The sequence below is a fragment of the Falco biarmicus genome, chromosome 5, assembly GCF_023638135.1.
Source record: "Falco biarmicus isolate bFalBia1 chromosome 5, bFalBia1.pri, whole genome shotgun sequence".
In the NCBI taxonomy this organism is placed as follows: domain Eukaryota; kingdom Metazoa; phylum Chordata; class Aves; order Falconiformes; family Falconidae; genus Falco; species Falco biarmicus.
The window spans coordinates 76100092-76124703 of record NC_079292.1 but is presented as its reverse complement, the minus strand read 5'-3'; the positions used below and the strand labels follow the sequence as shown (position 1 = coordinate 76124703).

General features: G+C 41.8%; 1 protein-coding gene across 1 annotated transcript in view; it reads right to left on the bottom strand.

The window, feature by feature from the left end:
* STK38L (serine/threonine kinase 38 like) overlaps positions 1-24612 on the bottom strand; it is a 50671-nt gene that overhangs the window by 17962 nt on the left and 8097 nt on the right. The window contains exons 2-4 of the mRNA XM_056340483.1: positions 3479-3623; positions 1663-1714; positions 285-407 (exon numbers count right to left, since the gene is read on the bottom strand). Of these exons, the coding sequence (XP_056196458.1) occupies positions 285-407; positions 1663-1714; positions 3479-3612 (309 nt within the window). The 5' untranslated portion in view covers positions 3613-3623. The remainder of the gene's footprint in view (positions 1-284; positions 408-1662; positions 1715-3478; positions 3624-24612) is intronic.

Sequence of the window (24612 nt, the reverse complement as noted above, 5' to 3'; positions counted from 1 at the left end):
ACATTTACAGAGAGGAGCTCTGCAACTGCAAATCCATCATTTCAGAGGGCCAAATGGACAACAACAGTTTGGGAAGCTGTGGGAAACTAAGGGCCTTCCCAGAGGCCTTGAGAAATCAAGGCACATAATTCATTACTGGACTTACCATACTTGCACAATTACTCAAATAGCTATTCTTCTGCAATAATATTCCCCAACTGGAACTTTTTATTCCATACTTAAAATGTTTCATTTTAATATTAAATCCAATTTTAATATCCTATTCAAGCAAGAATGTCACAAACCTCCCCAAATGCTCCTCTTCCTATAACTTTCAAAGATTCAAAGTCATCCAAGCCAAGTCTAGTCCTCTTCAGTCGCAGAAACTCTGTTTCTTTGCGAGCATGTTGTGACCTGCGCAATTTTTTCTAAGGAGACACATACGCATACATTTCTGCGTTATTGGACAGTAGGAAATCAAGATATACAATCTACCTTCCTGTGAAGCATTCTCTCTCCCATTAGGATTACAGAGAAAATGTAGAAGAAGTCTTTCTGAATATCTCAAAGTATGATCCATGAGCACAGTCTTTTATATAGAGGCCTCAGGCCCAGTTTCACTTGGGCAGGGGATGTTGGTGTTGGGGTTTTTTTATTACTTAAATAAATAGTTATTAAAAAAATGAAAAGGAAAAAAAAAATCATACTGGTTCCAACAAAGTACGTCAGTCCTAAGGACAAAGTCACTAGCTGAGGCAGTTTTTGGGTAGGGTGAAGGATCAATAAAAATTGAAAATTGCATCCCACTGAAAAGCGTGATGACAAGGAGACTCACAGGCAGCAGCAGAGACCCACCTTAAACCAAATGGATTTTGCTATAAATAGTGTATGGCAGGCAAACACTCTTATTTGGAAGAAAAATCTGTCCAAATCCTGTCATGTCTTTTGTTCTATAAAAATGTCAACGGGATTCACCCTGAGAGAAGGCACGTGCCGACCTATGCTCCCAAAGATGCTGAGAAGATCTCAGACACTGCTAACGAGTGCCATCGCTCAGGCACCTGCCAGGTTTTGTAGTAGCATGACAGCGTCATTTAAAACCACAAGATGGCATTAGGCACCCACACTCACTTCTCCCTCTTCTCAGAAGTTACCAAGCGCTGCTCCTACTTCCCTGCCTATCCTGAAGGCAGTACAGGCAGCCATGGTGTGACAGACCTCAGACAGGCAATTTACTGAGCAAAGTTCTGAGAGATGCCAACCGGACAGAGATCCCTTTTCATCTGTATCCGAATGGAGAAAACGTGTGCCCAATTTGTTGTTTAAATCAAGAAAAAATGGTTCAGCATTTTGCTTTCTACCCACATCTAAAAGCATTTCACATTTTTTTCCTGCCAAACATAATGGCAAACTACTTTAATCTTTGAAAAGCATGTCATATACCTGCTGCAGCCATATGTGTCATAAGGACTAAGGGTGGCTTGAAAAGCCTTAGCTATTACAAGTATCATTCAAGCATACTCACAGCTTCCCTAATAAGTTATTTACATTGGCAATGTTCATTTACAAAGTAAAACTTAATGTCATGCTAGCTAATGTTTCTGTAAGCTCCTCAAATGCCAATTTGAAGTAGTGGAACAAAAGCAAAACAACCCCTTCAAAGGTTACTTAAGCAGTATTTACCTCCTCATCTGCGAGGCCTTCCTCTTCCATAGCCACTTCTAGCTTCTTCTGCCTGTGAAGGGGAGAAACAGGAGATTGCTTTTATTTATTAATCATATATTCCATATACCAAAGAATATGCCTTAAATGGAAATCTGAAGACGTAACTGCACACTCCACCCATTCACTCATTTGTGACCAAAGCTGTTGAAAATGCATACGCAAATGTAAGACCATACTTATGTATTTGCAGAATTAGGCATTAAATGTCCAAAGGTATAACCACTCTCGTGGCTTATATTTCTTCATCTAATCTTGTTGAAGTAAGGCTGTTTTTATCAATTAGGATTACAAATCAGAATAAACATGTTTTTTTCCACCATTTCTATCCCAGCTCTACCTTCAGCCAGCTCCAGCTTTCACCGCCAGCCCCAGCCTTGTTGACCTCTCTCTCCCTGGTCACACTCCTGGTCCTGCTCCCCTTGCTCTCATGCCAACTAACTCTACCCACCCTAGACCCATCATCATTTCCTCCCAGTGTCCTACCTAGGCCAGGGCTCACTGTCCCAGGACTCCTCCAGCTGGTGCCGTGCCAGGCTGGGAGGGTCTGAGCAGGGACTGAAGCCTGGAAGTACCCCACAGATGGCGGGGGCTCAGCATGTGGCAATGTGTCTACTGGGCCCTTCTTTTTCCACCCATGGGATGCTTCTTTATGACCATCAGGGTGCAGCTTTTAGAAAGCCAGCTACCCACTAGCAGTGGGCCAGGAGTTTGAAGGCTGGGTGCCAAGCTGTGGGTGTCTTTCTGCACTTTGGGAAGTACAGCAGGATCCCCTAAATTAAAGCAGACAGTCTATTCTCCTAACTAGAAGCAACTCAATTACACGGGATAATGACTAAATATGACGAAGAGAGAAACCTCGCTGCTTGGCTGAAAACTCCTCAATTAAAAACATATTACCAGGGGAATGACAATTTCACATGCTGATGACAATCTGAAACACAACATTCATTATAATCAAATGCTTGGTGCGTTGACAATTCAAGTAGCACTTCACCACTTTGCAAGCAGAATTGGGCACTGATGAGTGAAGTTGAAGTGGAGATGACCAATGCATACTCCTATGCAAGGACTACCACTCAAAACCACCCAAGAAGAATTTAAGGGTGGGTATTACATTATCCCCAAAATTCTTCCTGTCCACCCAGGAGCCTCTCAAACCACCCATCACCAACCCTATGCTCTTTGCTGCCCCTTATTTCCACTCCAGGCCACCCCCAGCTTTCTGCCTCCTTTTCTTACCCCATATCCTGTCAAACACCTCTCCATTGAGTTCCCTACCTCCTATACACCCCCTTCTGCAGGGTTTGAGTCTTGGCATGAGCTCCATTCTGCAGAGCACAAATAGACACCACAAGCCAGTGCCTTACACAACACCAAGTTACCACCCATCAGCAGCTCTGCTGCATCTACCTCTGTAGTTTATTCCCTCAGGCACACGTGGAGGAACCTGAGGTCACCAACCCCACACATGCTGTACAGTAAGACCCTGCACAGAGTGGTTTCTGCAAAGTAGAAATAACCTGATGAGGAGGTAAATTGTACAAGAACATCAGAAGTGGAGGTCCTCAGTTTCTCAGTGACTGCTTGGTGCAGTAGCAGGGGATGTTCCCAGGCCTCACAGCAGAGCCAGCAGCTGAAAGGTAGCCTGCGCCCTTTGGGGATTAGCTCCTTACAACCAGAATGCTCTGTGCATGTGGATCAAAGTGCCCTTAAACACACACTGCCAAAAGCCAACAAAGAGCTCAAGAGGGGTGAGAGGAGGCAGAGCCAGTACCTGGTTTCTCTCTCTTCATGCTGTATGATTAGGTTGCTGTAGAAGTTCTCCAGTGTAAGTTTGGCAACCGTCACTCTCTCCCGGGTGTGGTTACTCATGGGAAAGGATGTTGTAGTCCCTGCAGTCATCGCCATGGTAACATGTACTGAAACAGCATGTCAAATGGTTACTCACTTGAAAAAAAATATCTATTTAAAAAAAAATACTCCTCTTTCCCACTCCCCATCTCAAATTCTTAGACACTACAGAATTCACAGGAAAGGTACTGTGGATACATGATATAAGAAACTCCATTAAAAAAACCTGTACTATAAAATTATCCCAAGATAGCAGGAGGACTTACTACCCACTCTCTAAAAAAAATAACGACATGTTGGCAAAACAAAGGGTGAATAATAGCAAAGAATGATGCAGGCTACAGGCAGCTCACTCAGCACGCTCGTCCACGAATGAGGAAAACATACCTCTGGCGGACCTGAGCCCAGCCCGGGGGAGGGAAGAGGCAGCAAAACATGGAAAGGAAAAGGGGGAAGTAAGAGAAGGACCAGACAGCTCCCACAGCTGGACACGTCACAACTCTACGACAATTTCGGACTGCAGAAATCTTAGATGGTACCAAAAGGACAGGTTAAAATGAAAAACTAAACGGGCAAAAACCCTAATCCCATTCAGAGGAGAAGCTATTTCACTCACGGCTGGAAGATAGCCATCAAGTATTTTCAGATTTTAAAGCTGCTCAACAAAATTACATGTGGACAGCTGTGGGGTATTTCTAGAAATTATCACATGAAAATGAAAAATGGAATTGCTATATCTTAATTGGAAAACTGCTGTTTCTGGGTTTTTGTTTAGTTGGGTTTTTTTAAAGCAGCAACCAACCACCAAAAATAGAAAACCCTTCCCCACCACAAGACCATTAGGCAACCAGTCTTTCTGTTTGTTTCCTTTGCAACCATCTCTGTGCCATGCCACTGATGAATGAAATGAGCATTTTCTGGAGTGGCTGTTCATTACAGAGCTCCCTGTGTCTGGATTCTAAAATTTGCAAGGGGAGTAGTCTTACACTGCTGTAAATAACGTTACCCTTGTAGGTGAAGTACTTAGAGGTCAGGGCACGTGGTCACTGAGCAGTTGAAAACTTGGAAGAGGAAAGGAAGGTTACTCTCTTTGATAGCTTTCATCTTCAACCCAAAGAACTTAGATGTACTAGAACACCACTTTTGATGCTGGGAAAAGCCATCTTAGGACAGTCCTGAGTCCCTTGCAGCTGGTCTAGGGAAGACAGGGGAGATAAAAACCCAACCCAACTGAACCCACCAACCAACCAAAAAATAAAAATAATAATAATAAAAAAAAAAAATCACAGTTTGCGCAAGGACTCATGCCCTACCTGGAGGCGCTTTAGTAGAGCCTCACAGAGGGGAGCCATGAACAGCAGCATCTCAGCCCCATGCTCATTTGTTCAGGTTGTTTAGGGGTTGTTTTTGGAAAATGACACAGAAGTACATGCAGTCCCTTTGATTATTTACGTAACCTTCTATATCACCAGGGGATTTTGAGGAAGACAAATCCCAAATTATGATCTTCCAGCAGATCCTAATACTTCTTAAGGTGAACCGATTAAAAGTTTCATACAGAAGGAAATCTGCACGTCCACATCAGGACAGGAAGATTGCTTAACCCTGCTCTGGATTTTTTGTTTCAGATTTGTCTGCTGCCCTCCGGGAGGATGGTATTTTATCTTGTGGATTTGTAATTGGATTTGTTGCAACAATAAGATATTTGTTGCCAGAAACACAGCTGCTGTGTCACAAATAAAGGCTTTTTATAACATTATGTAGGTATTATTTTAGCTGTGTATTTTGCAATGCACAAGACGCCAGAATTCTGAGAACAAAAATGTATCTTTCTCTACATATACAAAGAGGTTTTAATTACAATACAGCTGCTTTAAGATGATGTCAATATTTCTATTTTTTAATGAGTCTTTTATCCTCTTCAGTTTTCTACTATAGGAATATGAGAGCTGTCAATCTTAACAGTCTTTACTAAAAATTAAGGGGTTCTATTCTTCACACAAAGACATACCCCACACTGGACACTGCTCCAAAAGTTGGCAGAACTTAGCACTGCTCTCCCTATCAAGTCTGTTGTACAATACCGCACTCTTTCTCTCCCTTGATAGGTGGGAAAAGATAAATTAACAGGCATCTGAGAGCAAAACCAACAGCATGTTGACACACGCAAATCAAACAGAGCAACTACTGACCACACACTGGTATCTGTGATTAAGTTATTTCAAGAAATGACCTAATAGAGTAAAAACCTGCCTTCTGATCATTCTGAAGTGCCAGGATAACGTAGCATTAACCCAGGCTTGAAATGGATTAACCTTTACTTAAGGTATAATGAGTACACTCTAGCACTAGCAAACAACAGGGTATTCGTCTTTTCCACGTCTTGTATTCCTGGTAGGGGAAAGTAAGACTGCAATTTTATTTCCTGTTAATTTGTTTTTCCATGCTTCTATACTCACAAACTCACAGACGTTACCAAATAGCAAATCTAAAGTCACCTGATTTTATTAAGCCTGTAAAAAGGAGATAACTATTCTGGCAGCACAGCACACTATAAATAGCAGGGCTGACCCTCACGATGGTTCTACAGTAGGAGAATGCAGACAAGAACCCAATCTGTAAATTAGTAAGCTCAGAGAAAGCTGTTTACCAGAGAAGAAACTTGTACCGACTTTACCATCACACCATGACATAACCTCACCAAAGCAGGAGGGCTACATCACTAGAAGCAATTGCTTCCAGCATCCCATTTATCCTACACACACCCCACCAGCCCTGCCTCCAGACCATGCTGCACCACAGCACATTATTTCCTTGAGAGAGAATTTACCTTACATTTGCTCAGACTGCAACCAGTGTCCCCAGCAAGCTCTGTCACCATGGGGAAAATAAACAACTTTGTAAAACCAAGTGGTGCCCTAAGCTCTCCAGGTTCCCCAATGTAAGTGGAAAAGAGCACAGACCCATGTCAACTCACAGCCGAGAAAATCTCTTCATCCTTTTTCCTCCTGCCTCTCTGCTTCCACTAGAAAACCCTCAAACAAAGCACAAATCCACATCTCAAACAAAATATTCAGTTGGGAGTAACCAAGTAAAGTCCTTGAGCATGACCTTTATAAACAAATGATACCGGAGGGGATGCGGGTGGAAAGGAAGAAGCTTCAAAATGGGGGCTTTTATTGACAGCACAGGCTATTTCTACTGACCTCACCACATTAACGGGCATGTTTTGAAAAGGTGCCACCCATAGTTTCTTGGAAATGCCCTCAAAAACCTACTAATTCACCCAAATTCATTCCATTTGCATAATGGAACCATTCTATTCCTGCTGCATCACCAGCCCTGCACTAGGCTCCCTGGACCACAGAGAAGGTCATGTTAAACCAGCCAGAGGCATTTGGCCAAAACTCCTCTGGCTGCTGAGGACCAAAGATCTTTCTTTCTGAAGGGCCTGTTAATTCGGAAAAAATGATATACCACTGGCTGTGAATGAGAGAGACATCAAACCCATCTAATCGACAGAAGACACTGAGCAGCGCACAGCCTGCAGGACATCACCTCAGAGCTGCCAGAAGCAGAGATGCCATATGTGCTGCTTGGCCCAGAAATCACGCCTGTGCCTCCTGGATGGATGGCTGAACTCACAGCATGAGCCTTTCTCCTGATGCCTGCTCAGCTCAGCAGCAAGCACCTACTCCATGGGGATGAGGAGCTACAGATGTGCAAATCTTGCCCGCAGAGGCAAGTGGGACAGCAGTGTAGCAGGGAGGAGTTGAAGGACGTTCCTGAAGGATGAGAGCAAGGTACAACAGCAGAAAGGGGACAGCAGGCCCAGTGCTAATAAACTGGAATTTTCAAATGTTTCCTCTAAGCAAGTCTCTCCAAACTCAGCACACGCTATTTCAGTTGGAAGGGACCTCTCCTTTCTGCTAGAAAAATGCTGCCTGGTCAAAGCATACGTTTGATCTTTTTATTCCCAGATCTTTCCTGACTGGGAAGCGGAGAAAGGCCAAGAAGTTTACTACAACTTTAATCCTACCTACCTACCACAACAGCTCTAGTCAAACCCTTGATTGATTTTCCTGACAGGAGCTTCCAGCTTCTGCTACACAACTGGTAACTCAACACTCATGTCCTCTCTGGGGCACTTCTTGGCAGCTCCCACAGCCCATCATTAATGTTTTTATATTAGACTATCAGATTAAGACTCCAGTTAATGAGAACAAAAATCATTGAGGCAGGCATCCAATCCCACCTGCTACAACTCAGAGGAGGAGAGATGGAAGAAATCAAGGCACCTGGAGAACCGTTCTCCCCCGAAAGAAACACTTGGCACTTTGTGGGATCACTTTCTAATCAGGAAGGGATGAGAACACAAAATTGAAGCCTCTTGCACATTGTCTCCAGCTTTCACAGCTCCAGCTCAGGGCATCCAGGATGTGTGAAGGTGAGGGAGAGCACAGAGCTGTTGTTTGGCAGGAAGGAAGGATGGAGGTTTGACACCCTCAGGAATTTTAGAGCCTGTTTCTACATCTCCAGGTAGCTCTCGCCTTTAAAGACACAAGCATAATAAGGGATGAAAGAGGATCCTGCAACAGATGTGCAACAAGACCTCAAGAAACTGGCTTTATTACCCCATGGCATACTTTCCAGCCTGTAAAATGAAGGAACAGGACATGGATGTGGAGTAGAAAGCACAATCATAACACTTCACATCATCAAACATTTGAACTGTAGTGATGATGAAGATTCAAACACTTGGATAGGAAAAAAAACACCACCACAAAATCAAAACAAAACCAAAAAACCCAACAAAACACACTAAAAAACAAACTCCCAATGCGGGTAAGTTCATAATTTCAGATCCTTCTAACATATTCTTCCAACTGTTCACATTTACTTTTTCAATGATTTCTCATTTCAGTGAGAATTAAAGTATGTGACAGTATGCCACACGCAGTGAAAACTGAAACCAACCTTTCCAGCTATCTTCCTTATTAAAGAGTTTCACATTTCTCAGGATACTACAGTAATCTATTTGATCAATTCTTGCTTTCTCTTACACAGATTGCCAGCAAAAGAGCAAGTCTGTGCCAGTTAAACAGTGGTATCACGACTGGGCTTCTGTAAGAACGGGTTTGAAGGTGTCAGTCTCTTTATGCACAAATCTTCTGCACAACTGTGTTGTATCATACAGCTTGTTCTTACTATTAAATAAGGCTGGATCTATACTACCAAATTAATTTGGACCTAAGTCACACAATGGAAATATCATCCTCATTTTTGAAACCGTGAGTGTAGTATAATTACACAGCAGCCCTAGAATAAATTTACTCTGGACTCATTACTTAGTGCATATTTAAGTTAGGGAGCAAACACCACATATAACTCTCAGAAAGAAAAGCACAGTTTTTTCCACATGACAGAACGATGCTACTTACATCAATCATGCCACTGGGTCTCTCATTTGGATTTAAAATGTAAAGGTACATACACATTCAACAGGACAGGGAACACCAATCCTTCCTCCCAAAACAGCTACGTCATTTCATAGAAAGGCTGATAATAATTTTCATTTATACACGCAAGCATGCCCCTAAAGCCCAGCAATTAGGAAGGCTGTTACAGTAAAAAGGGTAAAACTGCAAAGTTTATAAAGTTTCCTTTTACATTCCAAGGAAATCTGTCTCTTGAATGAAAGCCTCTGGGTAAGGCAGATACTGAAACATATTTCTGCCTTTCAAAGTTCCCATTTTCTCAGCATAACACATTTTGTCATTCAATTTGCTTATGAAGTATACAAATGGTATTTTTCAAGAATTAGAAGGTAAAAGAGAAAGGAGAGAGAGGCTTTTAGTGCCAGACCTGTTCCAAAGTAAACGCATACGGCTCAATGAGTACCTTCAGAAACGCCAGCTATCACCACCGTGCGTAGTGCGGGAGGGAGCTCTTCTGGGTGAGAAGCTAGAGTGGACTTAGTAACGTTGCTTGGCTCCTTACAGACAACACAGCAAAGCAACTTGCAAAACCAGGCACTAAAAACTACTGCTGACAAGGATTATATTTAAAAAAACGAAGTGCCACCTAGAAAAGCAGCATGGATACAGCAAGGCTTCAAGTATGAGCGCCAGCCCTGCTGTCTCTATAAATTGTTTGGATTCTCTTAAAGAGAGACAGGATATATATACACACACATAAAAAAACCTACCCACCATACACAAATAACAGTATGATTCACACCAAAAGGCAGTGGGCAGGGACAGATGAAGTAAGCAACCAAAGGCTCAGCAGGACAAGGTGGTGTGACATACCAGCAAGAGCGAGGGGAGGAGCAGCAGCTGGAGCAGCAACCACCCAGGCACCCTGAGCAACTTCTGAGACATGCAACTGTACATGGTATGAACTGCAAAATGGCAGAACTGAATGGCAGAAAGCAAAAATAAAAATGCTATACAAGAGCTGATAGTTCCAGTGATGAAACAGAAGGAGAAAGTGGTCATACTGTGGTATCAGCCTGGAGGGAAATTGCTTTCTGCACTACAGTTCTGCTAGCACAAGTGTGGCAACTGCACCGTGCATATTTTCACCATCCAGTTGATTATACTGAACCTCCTCGTGGAGAGGTTCCCTGCCTTCTTTTTCTATAACCCACTTTCAACTTAATTCCAAAGCTTTTGAAAAACCAGAAACAAACAAAACACTACAGGATCCTGAAGTCTTGGAGCAACAAACAAACAAGAAAACTCTGCTACTCCAATCTACATCAATTTATGGACCAGTATTTTTTAACTCTTGCAGCCTGATCTTAATACTTGTGTTATCACTAAAGAGAGCTTTCCATATTAAGAACAGAGCCTTGTTCATTTGTCCATAAACACCCCCCCCCCCCTCAGCTCAATAGGTTTTGACCTAATATTCCTGTGCCGGCATCTAGATGATGTTAGCTGCCCTACTGCTGTTACTGAAGTTCATAGTTATTAGATCAGCATGTTTGCCAAGCACTGCTCTGGGGTGTGTTTCAGAAAAATAAATATTATGTTCCTACATAATTCATGTTTTCAGTAGTATCACCATTCATAAGCCCCTATTTTATTTAATATGCTACCTGAGGGAAGCAACATTCCCTGCCAAATAAAACAAATCAGATACTTCAATGCAGATTCCTCCTCTTTGACATTATTGCCAAGACCAGATCTTTCCGACACCCTCCAGTTTTTACAAGAGTTCCCACCTGAGAAGGGAAAATGAAACAAGACTGCAATAACACATCACTGACACTTTAGCATTTCATTTACCTCATTTATAGACTTCATTTCCTTTAGCTTGTTATTCATTCCCCAATGTGTGTTATGTTCTACTAAGTTTTGCTAAAGTTACAGAATGAATTACATTTGTTCTATTTAAAGGAGCACTAAGAAACTGAGTAAAATTAGCCCTGTCAGAACAGGCTTTGCTATTTAAAAGCAAAAGATGTTCAAATGTTTTAGCCATTTTAAGTCATTCTTGCTTTCCCCATGGAGCGTCTGGGTGAGCTGCCCATTATAGTCACAGCTAAAAGCAGAGAACACTCCATGACTCGCCTGGCCCTAGCTCATAAACCAAAAAGGGTGGACACTCCCAGTGCTCGACCCCCACAACCATGAGAAAACCTTGAGGAGACATTCACAGACACACAAGACTTGGGCATGGAAACGCTGCATGGGTCCTGCAGCCTTAGCGGCTGCTGCACTTCTAGGACCGACACCAGGGAAACCCAGGGGACAGCAAGGTCCAGAGAGCAACTCGGAGCATCAGTGGCTGGCTCCAACATACCCCCTAAACTCCAGAAGAGCTTTTCACCCAATGCACCCAAGTAAAAGATGCTTTTAAAAATGGAGAAAGTTACTTTCCTACCTTGAGGTAGACTCCTAAACCTCTACGTACCCAAAAATGTCAAGGAGGGGCTCTGAGTGGACCAGGCAAAAAACCTCTCAAAAAACACCACCTGGTTCCTCCCTCAGCAAAGGCCAGGGCTGTGCGCACACTGCAGGCTGGCATGAGCCGGTACTGTTTCTGAAAGAAGCCGTCCCACTTTCCATCAAACCATCTGTTTGTTTCTCTCCTGCTGCCACTCGACGCTTTGTGCCAGCATGAGAAGCTGCGTAACCCAGACTGAGGAACCACACCAGGCTGAACCAATTTCTTTTAAAATAGTTTTGGTGACGCTGGTTTCACTTGTATCAACTGAAAAGGGCTGCCCTTCCCCAGGCTGAGCCTGTTCATGCCTTCCCATGGAGTCTGTCCGAAAGCGAGAAGTGACAGGGCCCCGTCTTTTAATTTGGCTCACAGAAATTAATCTCACAAATCATTCCAACACACCCGCAGTAATGATAAGGAAATATTTCCTAATATGGAATAAAACCTGAATATTGGAGTTGTGCTGCACTCCAGGATTTCCTGCTATTCAACGAAGCTGAGCAGCAGAAGTCTCCCATGAACAGCAGCTGTGATTCAGTTCTCTGCTACTTTCAGCCAGCAGCAAGCACAGCTGGCAACACAAATTCATTTCCCTGACGGGAAAAGATACGTGCTGGGTGACACTGTGTAAGTATATACAACAACTTGTATGTATGTGGGTATAAATATAAACTGTGTAAATCTACACCTATATAAAACACATGCCTTTGTTTTCTTCCTTTTAATCTTTTGTCCACTTCAAGTAGCAAAGAAACTTTTGATCCAAACATCATAACCTTTGCTGCCACTAGCACAAGGAGACTGGTTACCTAAAGTTTAGAAACAGAAATGACCACTAATAAGGTCACTTCCATCTCAGCTCCACTTCCCTCAATCTCTGGCAATACAATTACATTCTTTATGCTTTACTATCAATAGCTCTGTCCCAAAGTTAAGAGTCCATTTTGAGACATTCTGTACTTGGAACACTCACACAGCGTTGAATGACTTGCAATGACATACCAAAATCTTCATGAGCTCAGTCCTTTCAAATAACTAATTTTATTTTCTTTACAGTGGGCTTTTTAAGACAATCCAGTCATTTGGGGTTTAGCAGTACCCACTCAAATTGCTTTACTGTCCATGTGTGTGGCTGGAAGATAGGACTCACCCACCCACTCCACGAACCTCACGTAGCGGGAGAGAGAGAGGAGAAAGTAAGAGAGGTTGTACTTCTGCTCCATCAGCAAGGATACAGGGCCAAAACCTGGAACAGGAAGGTAATAGAGATGCTGGTGTATCCACACACTGTTCTGTCTTCCAAGGAGTGCTCTAAATGGGAGGTCAGCTGAGGACAGCACTCTGGGCAACTAAATGAAGCACAAGACGTGATGCAGAAACTAGACTTACGGTCCCATGCAGCCACCCCTCTCTTCCAGGTTTTACCACAGCATCTGAATTGATGCATTTTAATTTACTGGCGATGAGAAATCAGTAGCTTGCTGAAAAGCTAACAATGTTGTGCAGTGAAATGGCATTTCATAGCTTGCTTTAGCTCATTTGTATCTTCCCTTTCTCCTGACTCTCCCCAAGTTTCATAGAGCTGCAAATCTTTGCCTTCTTAGAACTGTCTAAAAACAGGAAGCTTTTCCATCTACTGAAGTAATTGCATTCCTGCACACTTCAGCATTTTCTCAGCTTTTAGCAGGTACTTGCATCAAGGCATATTCAAGACAACAGTGTTTTAAGATCTTCTAAATTAACTGGCATAAAAAAAGCCCAAGCTAACTATTTCCCTGCAATGTTTTGGATCATGAAACAATTACGAACAGAGCAAGGTCAATGACAAAAGTCTGCTTTGTCCTTAGTTACTGAAAGATATGCCTCATTCCAAAAAACATACAGCTGTCCAAAAGTAAGATTCAGATGCAGGGGATTTCTCTACACCTGGCTTTTTCACGGCCAAGAGACACCACTTAGGACAGATGAGTAAGAGGAGGAGCTTCTTATGTGGCACCTGCATAAAGTTTCCTTGAACTAGCAGCTTTGATCCAAGAATCTCTACTAAAATTTTAGGCATGCTGTAAAGCCTGTTTTCTAAGGAGCCCAGGGAAGCAGGAGCCAAGTGGGGCTTCACCTTCGGGAACTAGGAGGGACTTTTGCATTGGAGAATGCTGGAGGAGAAGAGGGCATTAAGTTTGTTTTTCTTTTTACTGATATTATGTTCAAATCCCTGACTCTTGCTAGGCTCTTTTTAGATCACACCAATCAAATTAAATATTGTAATTACACACGGTAAGTCCATGGCAGCAAAGGAGCTGACTGCTAAATCAGATGCAGAACATCAATGACTGGCTATGGTCTGTGCAATGCCTCTGGTCAGGGTTAATGAACACAACAGATCCCTCTGGCCTCAAAAAGCTGCAAATGCAGGTAGTACATCTTGTTAGTACATGCAATGCTGCAGAACAGGTGTCTACCCATTAAAATCCCACTACAACAATTAATTTCTTTAACTGATTTTTGCAGAAAACAGCTGTTGGCACATAAAACAGACTACCTTGATAAGGTCAAGGATACAGAGATATGAAAAGATGTCTGCAGTCTCTTGATGTAAGAGAGGAATACATGGTACCACTTTCCTAGTGCCTGAAGCTGGGAAGCAGATTTGGAACACTACGGATGGAACTGTGCCATACTCTTACCACCAAGCCATCAGGAGTTCTGGCCATCATTACCAAAGGTGGAGAAAGAAATATCACCTCATGAAGAATGTAATGGCAATATCTGATCCCTACAGCGATAACAACGACAACTGCAAAGAGAAAGCATTACCATTCTGCCTTATTATCAGACTGTTTTTAGGGCAGAACAGTCAATACAAATGTGGTTTGGCATTTCAACACTTATATCACTTTGAGAACATACATATCACTGTATCCATACGTATATAACTTTGAGAACAAAAATATACTGCAAGTGGGTAGCTGGGGCTTATCCTTCTGAGATTTACAGGTTTGGGTATAGAGCAAAACAGCCTTGCCTTCATGAAATCCAAGAATCTTCCTGCAGCCTATTGCTTAAGATCCCAACTGCTCATCTCCTCTAGGGCTAAGAGTGACCAGAGGAGTGCTTTGTAATGGCTATGCGTATATATACATGATCCCTCCTACACAATCACATATCCACTCTTCTAGGAAGATAAGAGAAGGGTAAGAAAGAAATAAAAAAATTTGCCCTAGGTGAAAGATTATTATGTTTGTGATGGGCATTCGTTTCCCATGAAACATCGGTCTCCCATCTTGGCCTGGGAAAGCTCACTCAGAATGGGTGGTGTTTTCCTTTACATTAATCTCAGAGATTTGATTCTATTATCAGGTTTCCTAGTTAAAGGACAAGACAGGCAAAAGCAGGGTGTGGGTAAAAGCTCTGGCTATATCCAGCTGCAAGATAAAGCGAGAGGGAAAGGAACAGAAGATATCTGCTAAAGTTTCTGTAAGATACTAAGGCTGTACATAGCTGCTATACTATAGTTAATCATGCAATAATAGGCAAATTTCCAGATTTAAAAAAACGTATCTTAAAAAGCCCAGTTTCATGCACTTTCGAGATAAATTGTATGAAAGAAGAAGAGAACAAGATGACACCTTCTCTAGGAGAAAACCTTTCCCACCAAGAAAGCCTTCAGAACAGTCTTGCAGCATGCCCTGAGGGCTACGCATGCTCTTGCCCGAGAAAAGGAGCAAGACTCATCAGCAGAAGGACTCTGCATGAAACACAGATCAGCTCATACAAAGGTATGGGCTTTACAGGAAAGCAGAAGGAAAAGCAACACTTGTGTTCCTGCAGAATGGCTCTCACTGTCCCTTTTCAAGGCCTAAGTTTCTATTGCCCTGTAAGGTGACTGTCACTATGCTTCCACTTCTTTATCTGCCAAGTGGAGACAAAGATGAGTGGAGTTACCAGCAGGAAATCTGAATGGAAATACCAGTTTAGTGCAAACATTGTGTAAAGATGGAGACTGGTGGAGCGGCAAATAAAGAAGTCTTTCAGGCAGTGACCTGAATTGCTTGACAAGCTGGATACAACCAGCTATTTCCCGTAAACAGTAACCAGAGAAAAACCCAAATAAGCCGTAGGAAGCATGAGATAATTTCCACTCTTGAAATATTATTTAACATTAATGTTTCCTTGTGAGGATGGGCCCCATGCACAAGGCCCTTACACAAAAAGGGATAGACATTGCTGCCAAGTTCTGTTTCAAAGAGTGTCAATGCAGGTCTCTCTCTTCTTAGAGAGAGGGGTCCCTCCCTCTCGCTTGCACTGATCCCTCCAGTCCTGGCCATGTAGTCCTACAGTTTTCCCAACAATGCAGCTGCAGGCACAGGTGTGTTAGGTGAACTCAGCAGCTTGACAAAACTAGAGCTACCAACCAGCCCCATGCTCTTGTCAAAAAGAGCACCACTCTTCCATAAGATCGGCAAGTTGGTTTGTCCCACCCTCCAACTACACAACTGCTAAATCCAGTGAAAGTGGAGTAATGAAACGTGGATGGGTACAGAGGACAAGGGGGAGAAAAGCACTGGCCCTTTTGCCAGCACCAGAATTTGAACTACATCCAAGAGGGCCTGGATACGCTGGTAGCAGTGGGAGGACAGGACTCTTCACAGTGGCCAGTTTTATCAGATTGGGTACAACATACAACCCAGAGTCTAATGGTAAGAACTGTTAAACAAATGTTAACTCTTACTAATAAGTCACATTCTTCTTGCACTAACTTTTGCTGGCTCCATTTGGAAGTTGGCTGATGGAGTAGACAGCTTTGCCAAGCTTTCAAAAGACAGGCTATAACTAGATAACTAGTTTCTCACATCTCCTTTACTTCAGGCTGCAACAATACCGAACATAATTAATTTGATTTTGATGAAAGTCGTTATGGTGAGGCTAATTGTGATGAACAGGTATCTCCTAGACAGTGTACCATATGCTGCACTCTTCATGAATAATCCTAGCTATATTTACAGAGACCAGGAAGGGTTCCTACTACATACTGCTTTCGCTTGCTTCAGAAGCCACACCAAGTGGTCCTCCTGGAACGCTGCTTGGTTCCTGTACATTGAACAAAGACCAACACTGACAAGCAAGCTCGAACAGCAACGCTGACATGGAGCAGAAGTCTATGCTATGCAGTAGACAGACATAATTTGTACTTGAATTTGAATAATTTTATGCTCACCCAAAGAATGCCAAGAGCATGGACTCAGAGCAAAGTCTGGTACCTGATCTACAGTAACACACCAAGAACATCCGCCTAAAGGCCCACTGATTTCTCACTCATTCCTTAACATGTCTCCTCTCATTCTACTCAATGACTCTACCAGAATAGCTACCAGCGAAGGTATCCTTAACACAACCTCTAATGGTGACTTGAGGTGAACAAATCTTTCTGCAGAACAAAACCACATTAAATTCCTGGTATTTGCCAATGATGCAAGCACTGACATCGTGAATATTTTGAGTTTTCTTTTTCTAATTGCAGACTACGTATGTACAAAGGAAGGATACTCTTGTGGGTACAACACAGGAAACTGCATTAAGTAACAGAGGATCTGGATTCTATTTTATTTCCCATGCGCAAAAACAAACCCTACAGAAAAAAAGAAAGAAAAAAAAACATACTTAGGGTGTGCCTCAGTTACCCTACATGAAAACAAACATATCATTTCTGTACCTAGCAGGTCATGTTAGGAGGCTTAATGAGTTCACATGCACTGAACCTGGGCTCTTAAGAGGAAAGATGCTAAAGAAGTATTTAAAAATTATTTATTAACTCATTCTGAAAACTCATTATTTAACCTGGTCCCAAAACTCAGGAGACATGTGGCCCCTGCCTTGTCATTGCACTTCTCTGTGCTGCCCATTCGATCAGACTGGATGAGATAACCACTACAGTCGACTGCAGAAGAGGCATTAATCTGCATCTTGTGGTTTGAAAGGGTGTGTGGCAAGATAAGCAACCGAAATTTTTTCACTGTTCCAAGGACAGGGTTGAAGTCTAATTCTGATTTCAGAAGCTGGAGGAAAATATATGGCAAAAGGCAATAGAAAAGACAAGTAGATGTTAATGTACTGCAAGTGGCCAAGTTTGGTGATAACTTTTCCAAGTTGAGCTACACTCAGCCTTGGTGAAACGTTGCTATTGTGAATCCAGCTGAAAGCATTCATTTGAATGACTCCCCAGTCAATGTTTACACATTCTGTTGCTCATATGCAAATAACATTAATCAGCTGTCTTTTAAAACACTGATAAATAGACATTTGGAAAGTTTTACCAGTTCCCGGGTAAAGCCACACAATGTCAGGAATGTAGGCTGTCACACTGATAAAACACAGGGTAAGAGAGAATACGTCTCAATTTCACCAATCACTAGGAAGCTCTGCTACATTCTCTTCACCTCTGAAAATATGAAGGGTATTAGAAAAATAAAGAGAAAGGAGGTAATGTAGTATTAGTACAGAATAAAAGACATTTACATCTATAATCCCTCCGATGATTAATTATTGCTTTAATTGAGTCTTAAAAATACATTTCAACTTGTACTCATTTACAGAAAGCAAACCAAGTGAAATCCCTTATTTTAGAATATCCCTTGCAGTCAGAAAAGGTCTGTGCAAAAACTAGCTCTTTTTATTCCACAGATTATGCCTCAATTGATACCTCCCTAGCCTAGAAGCATAATAAAAATTTCATTACTCTCCCCAGCTCGAAGATGGTAACACAGCAATGGAAGCAAGATCTGGAGGCTAGTCTATTTTTTTTTCCGTCCCCTTGAGTAAAATCTTGCAAAGTAAATCAGTAATAAAGTAAATTATGGAAATTTCAGCAAATCCTGGAGGCACAGGGAAGCTGCTCTGCTGGCAGTCGCTGGGAGGGAAGGTGTGCCCTCCCCCTTCCCAGCATGCCCAAAGCTGCAAAGGGTCTCTTGAGGCTGTTCCTCAGCCTCAAGCTGCTCTCCTCCTGTTAATGCCAGAAAGCATCTTCATCTTCCAACGAACTGGAGCTGCAAGCTTCATTCTGCTTCCCTATGTGATGTACCTTCCTTCCAGCCTTGAAGAAAATTATGTTTTGCCATTTTAAAGTATTTTCCACCCAGACCTTGAGGTACTTGCAAAACTGAAACTTAACACGTTATCTTGGTACGGAGAAAGTCAGCAACTGCATCACTATTGACTATGAAGGAAAATAAATGAACCCAGGCTTAATCCTGGGAAGACTTTGAAGGTGAATGACCAAGGGAAGAACTTGACCGGAGAACCCTGCCTTATAGCAAGTATCTACAGTGGCCTGGGGAACAGACCCCTTCCAGGTCCACATACTTAGTAGCAGAAATAGATCCAAGATAACACAGAGGCTTACATAGCATCCTCCACATAGTTCTCAAAATATGAGGGCAATTTCAATCTCATTTTAGAAGTGGGGAAAATGACGCACAACAAAATTAATCAGAGCCACCAAAATAAAAAATAATTAAAACCAAGTCAACTACGCAGCACCTTACCAGCATCTGAAGCATAAAGTGTAATTTGCAAAAGCTGCCAGAAACCTGAAGGAAGAGCAGAGACATGGAATTGCTGCATTAATGTCAACTCTTACCTTGAGTTTAGTATTACAGTCAGATCAGGTCAGCACTGGGGAAAGACAAGCTGTTTCTCTGGCAAGCCTTCATACAGATACACATTTGAAAATTAAAATGTGCACTTAAGGAACATAAAAATGTTTTATGGAATCTTATTTTTAACACTAAATGGCACAATGAAGCATGGGAAAAAACTAGAATTACAGCAGGGAACAGAAAAAAAATCTTAGTTGACCTGAGCCCAGGGTTTTTCAGAAGTGCAACTGCAGAGGAGCTCTACCTACTTACACTGTCGTTTACATGGGGCCCTGGGGCTTTCACAGCTGCTATTGAGGAAGCACATTCTTCACACTCTTCTGGAGAAAAACAAATGGATTCTGACTAGCTGTTGGCAAAACAAAAGGAATCTGTGAACTCACAAGTTTTTGGATGCACCTGAAGGGATATTTTACTAAGGTGAAGTTAGCAGATTTCATTGTCGAAATTTCAGCTGCCATAGGAAACAACTCAGAAGTCACACAGCAGTTCCAGAGTGTTTACGTGCATTCGAGGCTGCACAACTGGAAGTCAACCAGGGCCTTGTTTGTACCCATCTTTTTCTCCTGAAAAAGATGTTAACCTCTGTTCTACCAGCCGTGGTGGCAGAGTCCTAAAATTGTCACCCTTGCAGAAGGTAGAAGCAAATATCTCCTACTGCTTTTTCCATCTCCATTGACTACAAAGGATGGTTAAGATGACTGGCTTGGATGGGCAATTTTCAGCACCCAAGGCTAGGTAGATGAACCCTGCCTGGCAGCTAATAGCATGCCAAGTCTCATTATGGTACAGGTACCTAGAATTAACCTTTGGATTTAGCAGTCTGCTTTTACTGATCATCTCAAAAGCACGTAACTGTTGGCCATGTCTATAACAGGCTTCTCAAGCTGTTTTAGAAAGCCAGCCTCATCAAATAGTAGTCCTACAGCAAACGGACTTGTCTTACAGTTAAAATACGATCCAAGGGCCAAATGAAGCAAACAAAATAGGTGGCATCCGTCCTCCAACCCCATCTGCACCACAGAGCAACTCCAGCACAGGAAGACCAGGCAACTGTCTAATGTGGATAGACCCAGCTCCCACCAAACTTAAGACAATTTGAACCCAACTGTGGTTTGAGCATCTTGTAATTTTTTTACATCCTTTACTTCTGGGCACTTCACAGTAAAAAATATTCTCCACAAAGAAAAAAGATGAAGATCTGAAGCTCTCTATATAGTGTTTGCTAAAAATACCTCTTTGGAGACATCCTTTGCCAAGTAAGTGCCAAAACTTCACAGGCTGTATTATAACATTGAAATATTTGTAATGTGAGTTTGTTGTGCTTCTTGTGAAGCATGGCTGGCAGTTAGAGATGGCATCTTTCAGCTGAAAGGCCTGGTCCAGGCAATAACTGGAAATAGCTTGTTGATGGCTTACATGAAATGAGTCAATGGATCTCAGTCCAGCTCTCAATAAATTAGGAACCACATCACAAAAGCATCTGTAAGAGTCACTTCCTTTGTTGATACCATTCTAAAGGCCAAGGACTGAACAAATAAGACTAGGCAAAATGAATTATCCTCCCTAAAAATAGCAGGTTCCTTCAAAACATTAATTGCTTTTACCTAGCATCTTTGGTGAAAGTATCCCAGTGTGCTTTTACAAAATATGAACTAATCTATGTATATCTTTAAGGAATACATGTAACCCCACACTTTCTCAGTAGGAAAACCCAAGACCTACTGACTCCCAACAAGCCAGAGCCATGCAAAAGAAAAGCAGCCAACAGGAATATTCCTGTCCCACATGCTCACTGCACTTCTGCTTTCCAGAGCCAACAAAAGTTTAACACCTCCCAAGTATTCTTCTTTAAGAAAATTTAGCATACAAACATAGGCTGACCTTGAATAAGCCACTCAATTTCCTAATAATCACGTCATTAGGAATATTTGCCTTGTCTCTTGCCAATAAAAGGGCATGAAGGAAGTAACGCAAACTCAGAAAATTAAGAAAAAAGTAACAGTACTTTAGACTCTGCTTTAAGAACACAGAGTAATTTGAAGAGGACACAGATAGTATGTCAACAAAATCTTTGATCACAAACATAAATCTTAATTTCTCATAATAAATCCCCACACTCACAGAAAACATCATATAGATCCCAGTGAATCAAGTTTGCTAGAAAGCAAAAGCATACATGTCACAAATACAATTCAGAGCAATAGTTTTGGAAAAAACCCCAATCAATTACATTCATTATTGTGAACTTTGTTGCATTTGGATGGCACAGGGTAACTGAATATAAACACAATATTAGGGGACTGGTACTGCTTAGTAAATTTAGAGATGCAAAGTTGACAGAAAATAATGTTTTTCATTCAAAGATGATGAAAGCCTTCTGGATTTTGGTGGTTTGTAAACAGCTGCTAAAGTGACTAAACCATGGCTCTGAAGTATGCAAAGTCAAATATGGTTGGTACCTCAAAGAGCACCAGATCTTTCAATATTGAAAAAGGCACTTATAAAAGGATCTTGGTACATTCATATATTCTCTCTGCCTATCGCTTAAAAAAAAAAAAAAAAAAAGAAGTCCTAGGTATCCACAAATGGAGGCTGGATTATGCTTTATCAGTCCCCTCTCCCTCAAATTGGTGAGCATTTTACACCAAATTCAATATGAGTAGATTTATCTTTGTATCAACAAAAGAGGCTTCTTGCCTAGAAGCAGCATTGGCTGAGGTACCAAAGGAAGCCAAGAATTTAAAAAAATATTATTTTATCTATACATTAGTTATCAGCAAATATTAATTTAGATCCTATTAATCTGGAAAGCCATGAGAATTCATTCAGTGCGGCTTTCCTTGTAAAAAGTAAGGTTTGCCAAATTTTATTTCTGTTACAAACCCTACTCTCTTGGTCAAGCACAAACTACATGCCCAATCTACCTAGAGGGGAGAAAGTAGGAGGAAAAAGCGTAAGCAGGTGTAGCAGTTGTTATACTACAAGGAAAAAAGTCCTTATTTCCCTCCCTAGATGAGCATGTATGATGAGAGCTTACTTCTGTAAGTGACTTCATCTTGTAAACCAGATGCTTTGTTGACAAGATGATCACCACTCCTGAACAGAAGGAAGCTGCACCCAAAGCACCGATTCAGATGTTCCAGACAGAAGTCTGGCCTTCCATCCAAGACAAATATGGAGCTTAATCTGCACTGCTCTTACTGTGGTTTATTAGTCTGCAGTATCTGGAGAGGATTTACTTTATGATTCAAAGAGAAGGGGTTGGGGGGGTGGACCTTACTTAACCAACATCTTTCTGGTGAAGTCCAGCCTTGCCTTGGCAGGCAAGAGAGGGAGGAGAAGGGCTTTAAGATTCCACAATGACAGAAGAAAATCTCATCATGCAACTGCATTCTTCAGCTGCAGAGGCAGATGCAGATTCACTATCACTCTCTAAGGTCCTAAGTAAGAATACAGAGCTTTACTCCTCTTAGTCTGTATGGCAGCATTCCTTAAAGATGACTTGACTGCTTCAGAGCACTTAGGCAGAAGAACCAAGAAAATACATTTACGTTCTGTTTCTCAGACTGAGAAAATTACAGTAAAATAGAAATAAGATACTGTCAGGACTAGTTTCAGAAGCAAGCTTCTACATGGAAAAAAATACAAAGAACACTTAACAGGTTTCATTTGTGGGTTTTTGCCCTTTTTTTTAAAAAAAAAAATAAATAAAGGAGAGAAATAGTATAACCAAAGTCATCATCACAGTTCTCTTGCAGCCTTTTCTCCCTAAACACCACCAGCTCATCCCACACCTGGGGGTCAAAATCTGAAACTGACACTGGACTGCAAACAAAACCGAAATTTGTTTTCTAGATATTACTGCATTTAATAAAGAGGGCAGAGGGAAGATTAGCTAAAATTAGTTATCTTTACTACAATATAACAATTTTCCCCAGTTACCTCATAATGACTTCCTTTTTGATTTTTTACTTTCCACTAGTCTTTCAATCCTTTTAAATGCAGTGATCAAAAGTACGCATGAAAAAAATGGATGTATCTATTAATGTTTTTTCTCTAAATGTTGCTTTTGATTGTAAACATTCTTTTACAAAGCAGAATGTCATTTTGCTTATTTAAACAGATAATGGGCAAGTACCTTTTTTCCCTGCACCCTCACCACAGCCAGAGTTTTGCATCTTGGTGACAAGCTACGGTGAAGGCAACGGCACTTTGGCTGGCTCCAAGGAACCTCTTTGCTGATCTCCAGCAAAGGTGTTCAGCAAAGTTATTCTGTCAGCCAGGCTGCAGCACGAGCCGTAAGCAGCAATTGAAATCAGTAGTGTAGGTCAGGTTGTATTCAGAGACATGAAATTCTCTCAGGTTCGGGCGATACAACGTTCATCTATGGTTTTGAACACTGAAAGGAATTTGTTCTTCTTTTTTCATTTACCACTACACAATTGGTTTACATGTCTGTAAGCAAAAGCAGTTAGCATCAATCAGGTGCCCTTTGGGATTAAATAGGGCTTAAACATATCCAAGTGCAAGCCTAAGACTTTGGAGTTCTGAATGAACCACAGCTGTGAGAGACAACGCTTTCAGTATCAACTTAGAGCAAGTGGCACTGTGATAGCAGGGAACACGGCAGGTTGTATTCAGATGCCTCCTGAAGAACCGAGTGGAAAGTTCCTTTAGGTCACCCTACAATAATATCAGCACCACTGATGTTGGATAAAGGAGTTGGGATTAGAGCTGCAATATATTGTCAACTTGAACATCCACATATTGGTTAGCCCACTAACACATCCACAGTCTGAGATTCACAGCACCATCGGGGGGGCCTGATTGTATGAGTATAGCATCCATTTCACACACCTCATCATGACAAAGCCCAGAGCAGTAAGTCTTGGAAGACAAGAGGCCACACCACCATTCCTGTCACAAGAAACTCTGATACAAGTTTATTTGCATCTAAATTACACCCCAGGTGTAACCAACCCTCTGGAAATGCCAAGATTTACATGCTCAAACTGATTAGATGGTAAACATACTATGATCCTCACCTGGACAGCTCCATCCTTCCACATATTACTACCATGCCAGCACAGCTGAAATCCAAGTTTTCACCTGATGCATTTGTTCTGAAACACTACCTTAGCTACATGGCCTCAACTCTTTGGAGACAACTTCGCATTTCCTTGTGCACCTGGGGCTCACAGTGACTTCAGTGTGTTCCTTCATGTTGAAGGAATGGATGAACGCTGCCTGTAAACACTGCTTATTACTGAGAACTAGAGCTGGTCAAGAAGTGGGGGCATGCTGCAACGTAACGAAGCAGCTAAAAAAATTTCCAATTTTATTGAAGGTTTGCCAGGAAAGTTTGAAAATCTAAAGCATTCCACTTTGTTCTTTTCCCTTTATCACTGGCTCATGAGAAAAAGGCTGGGAGAGAAAAGGAGAAGAA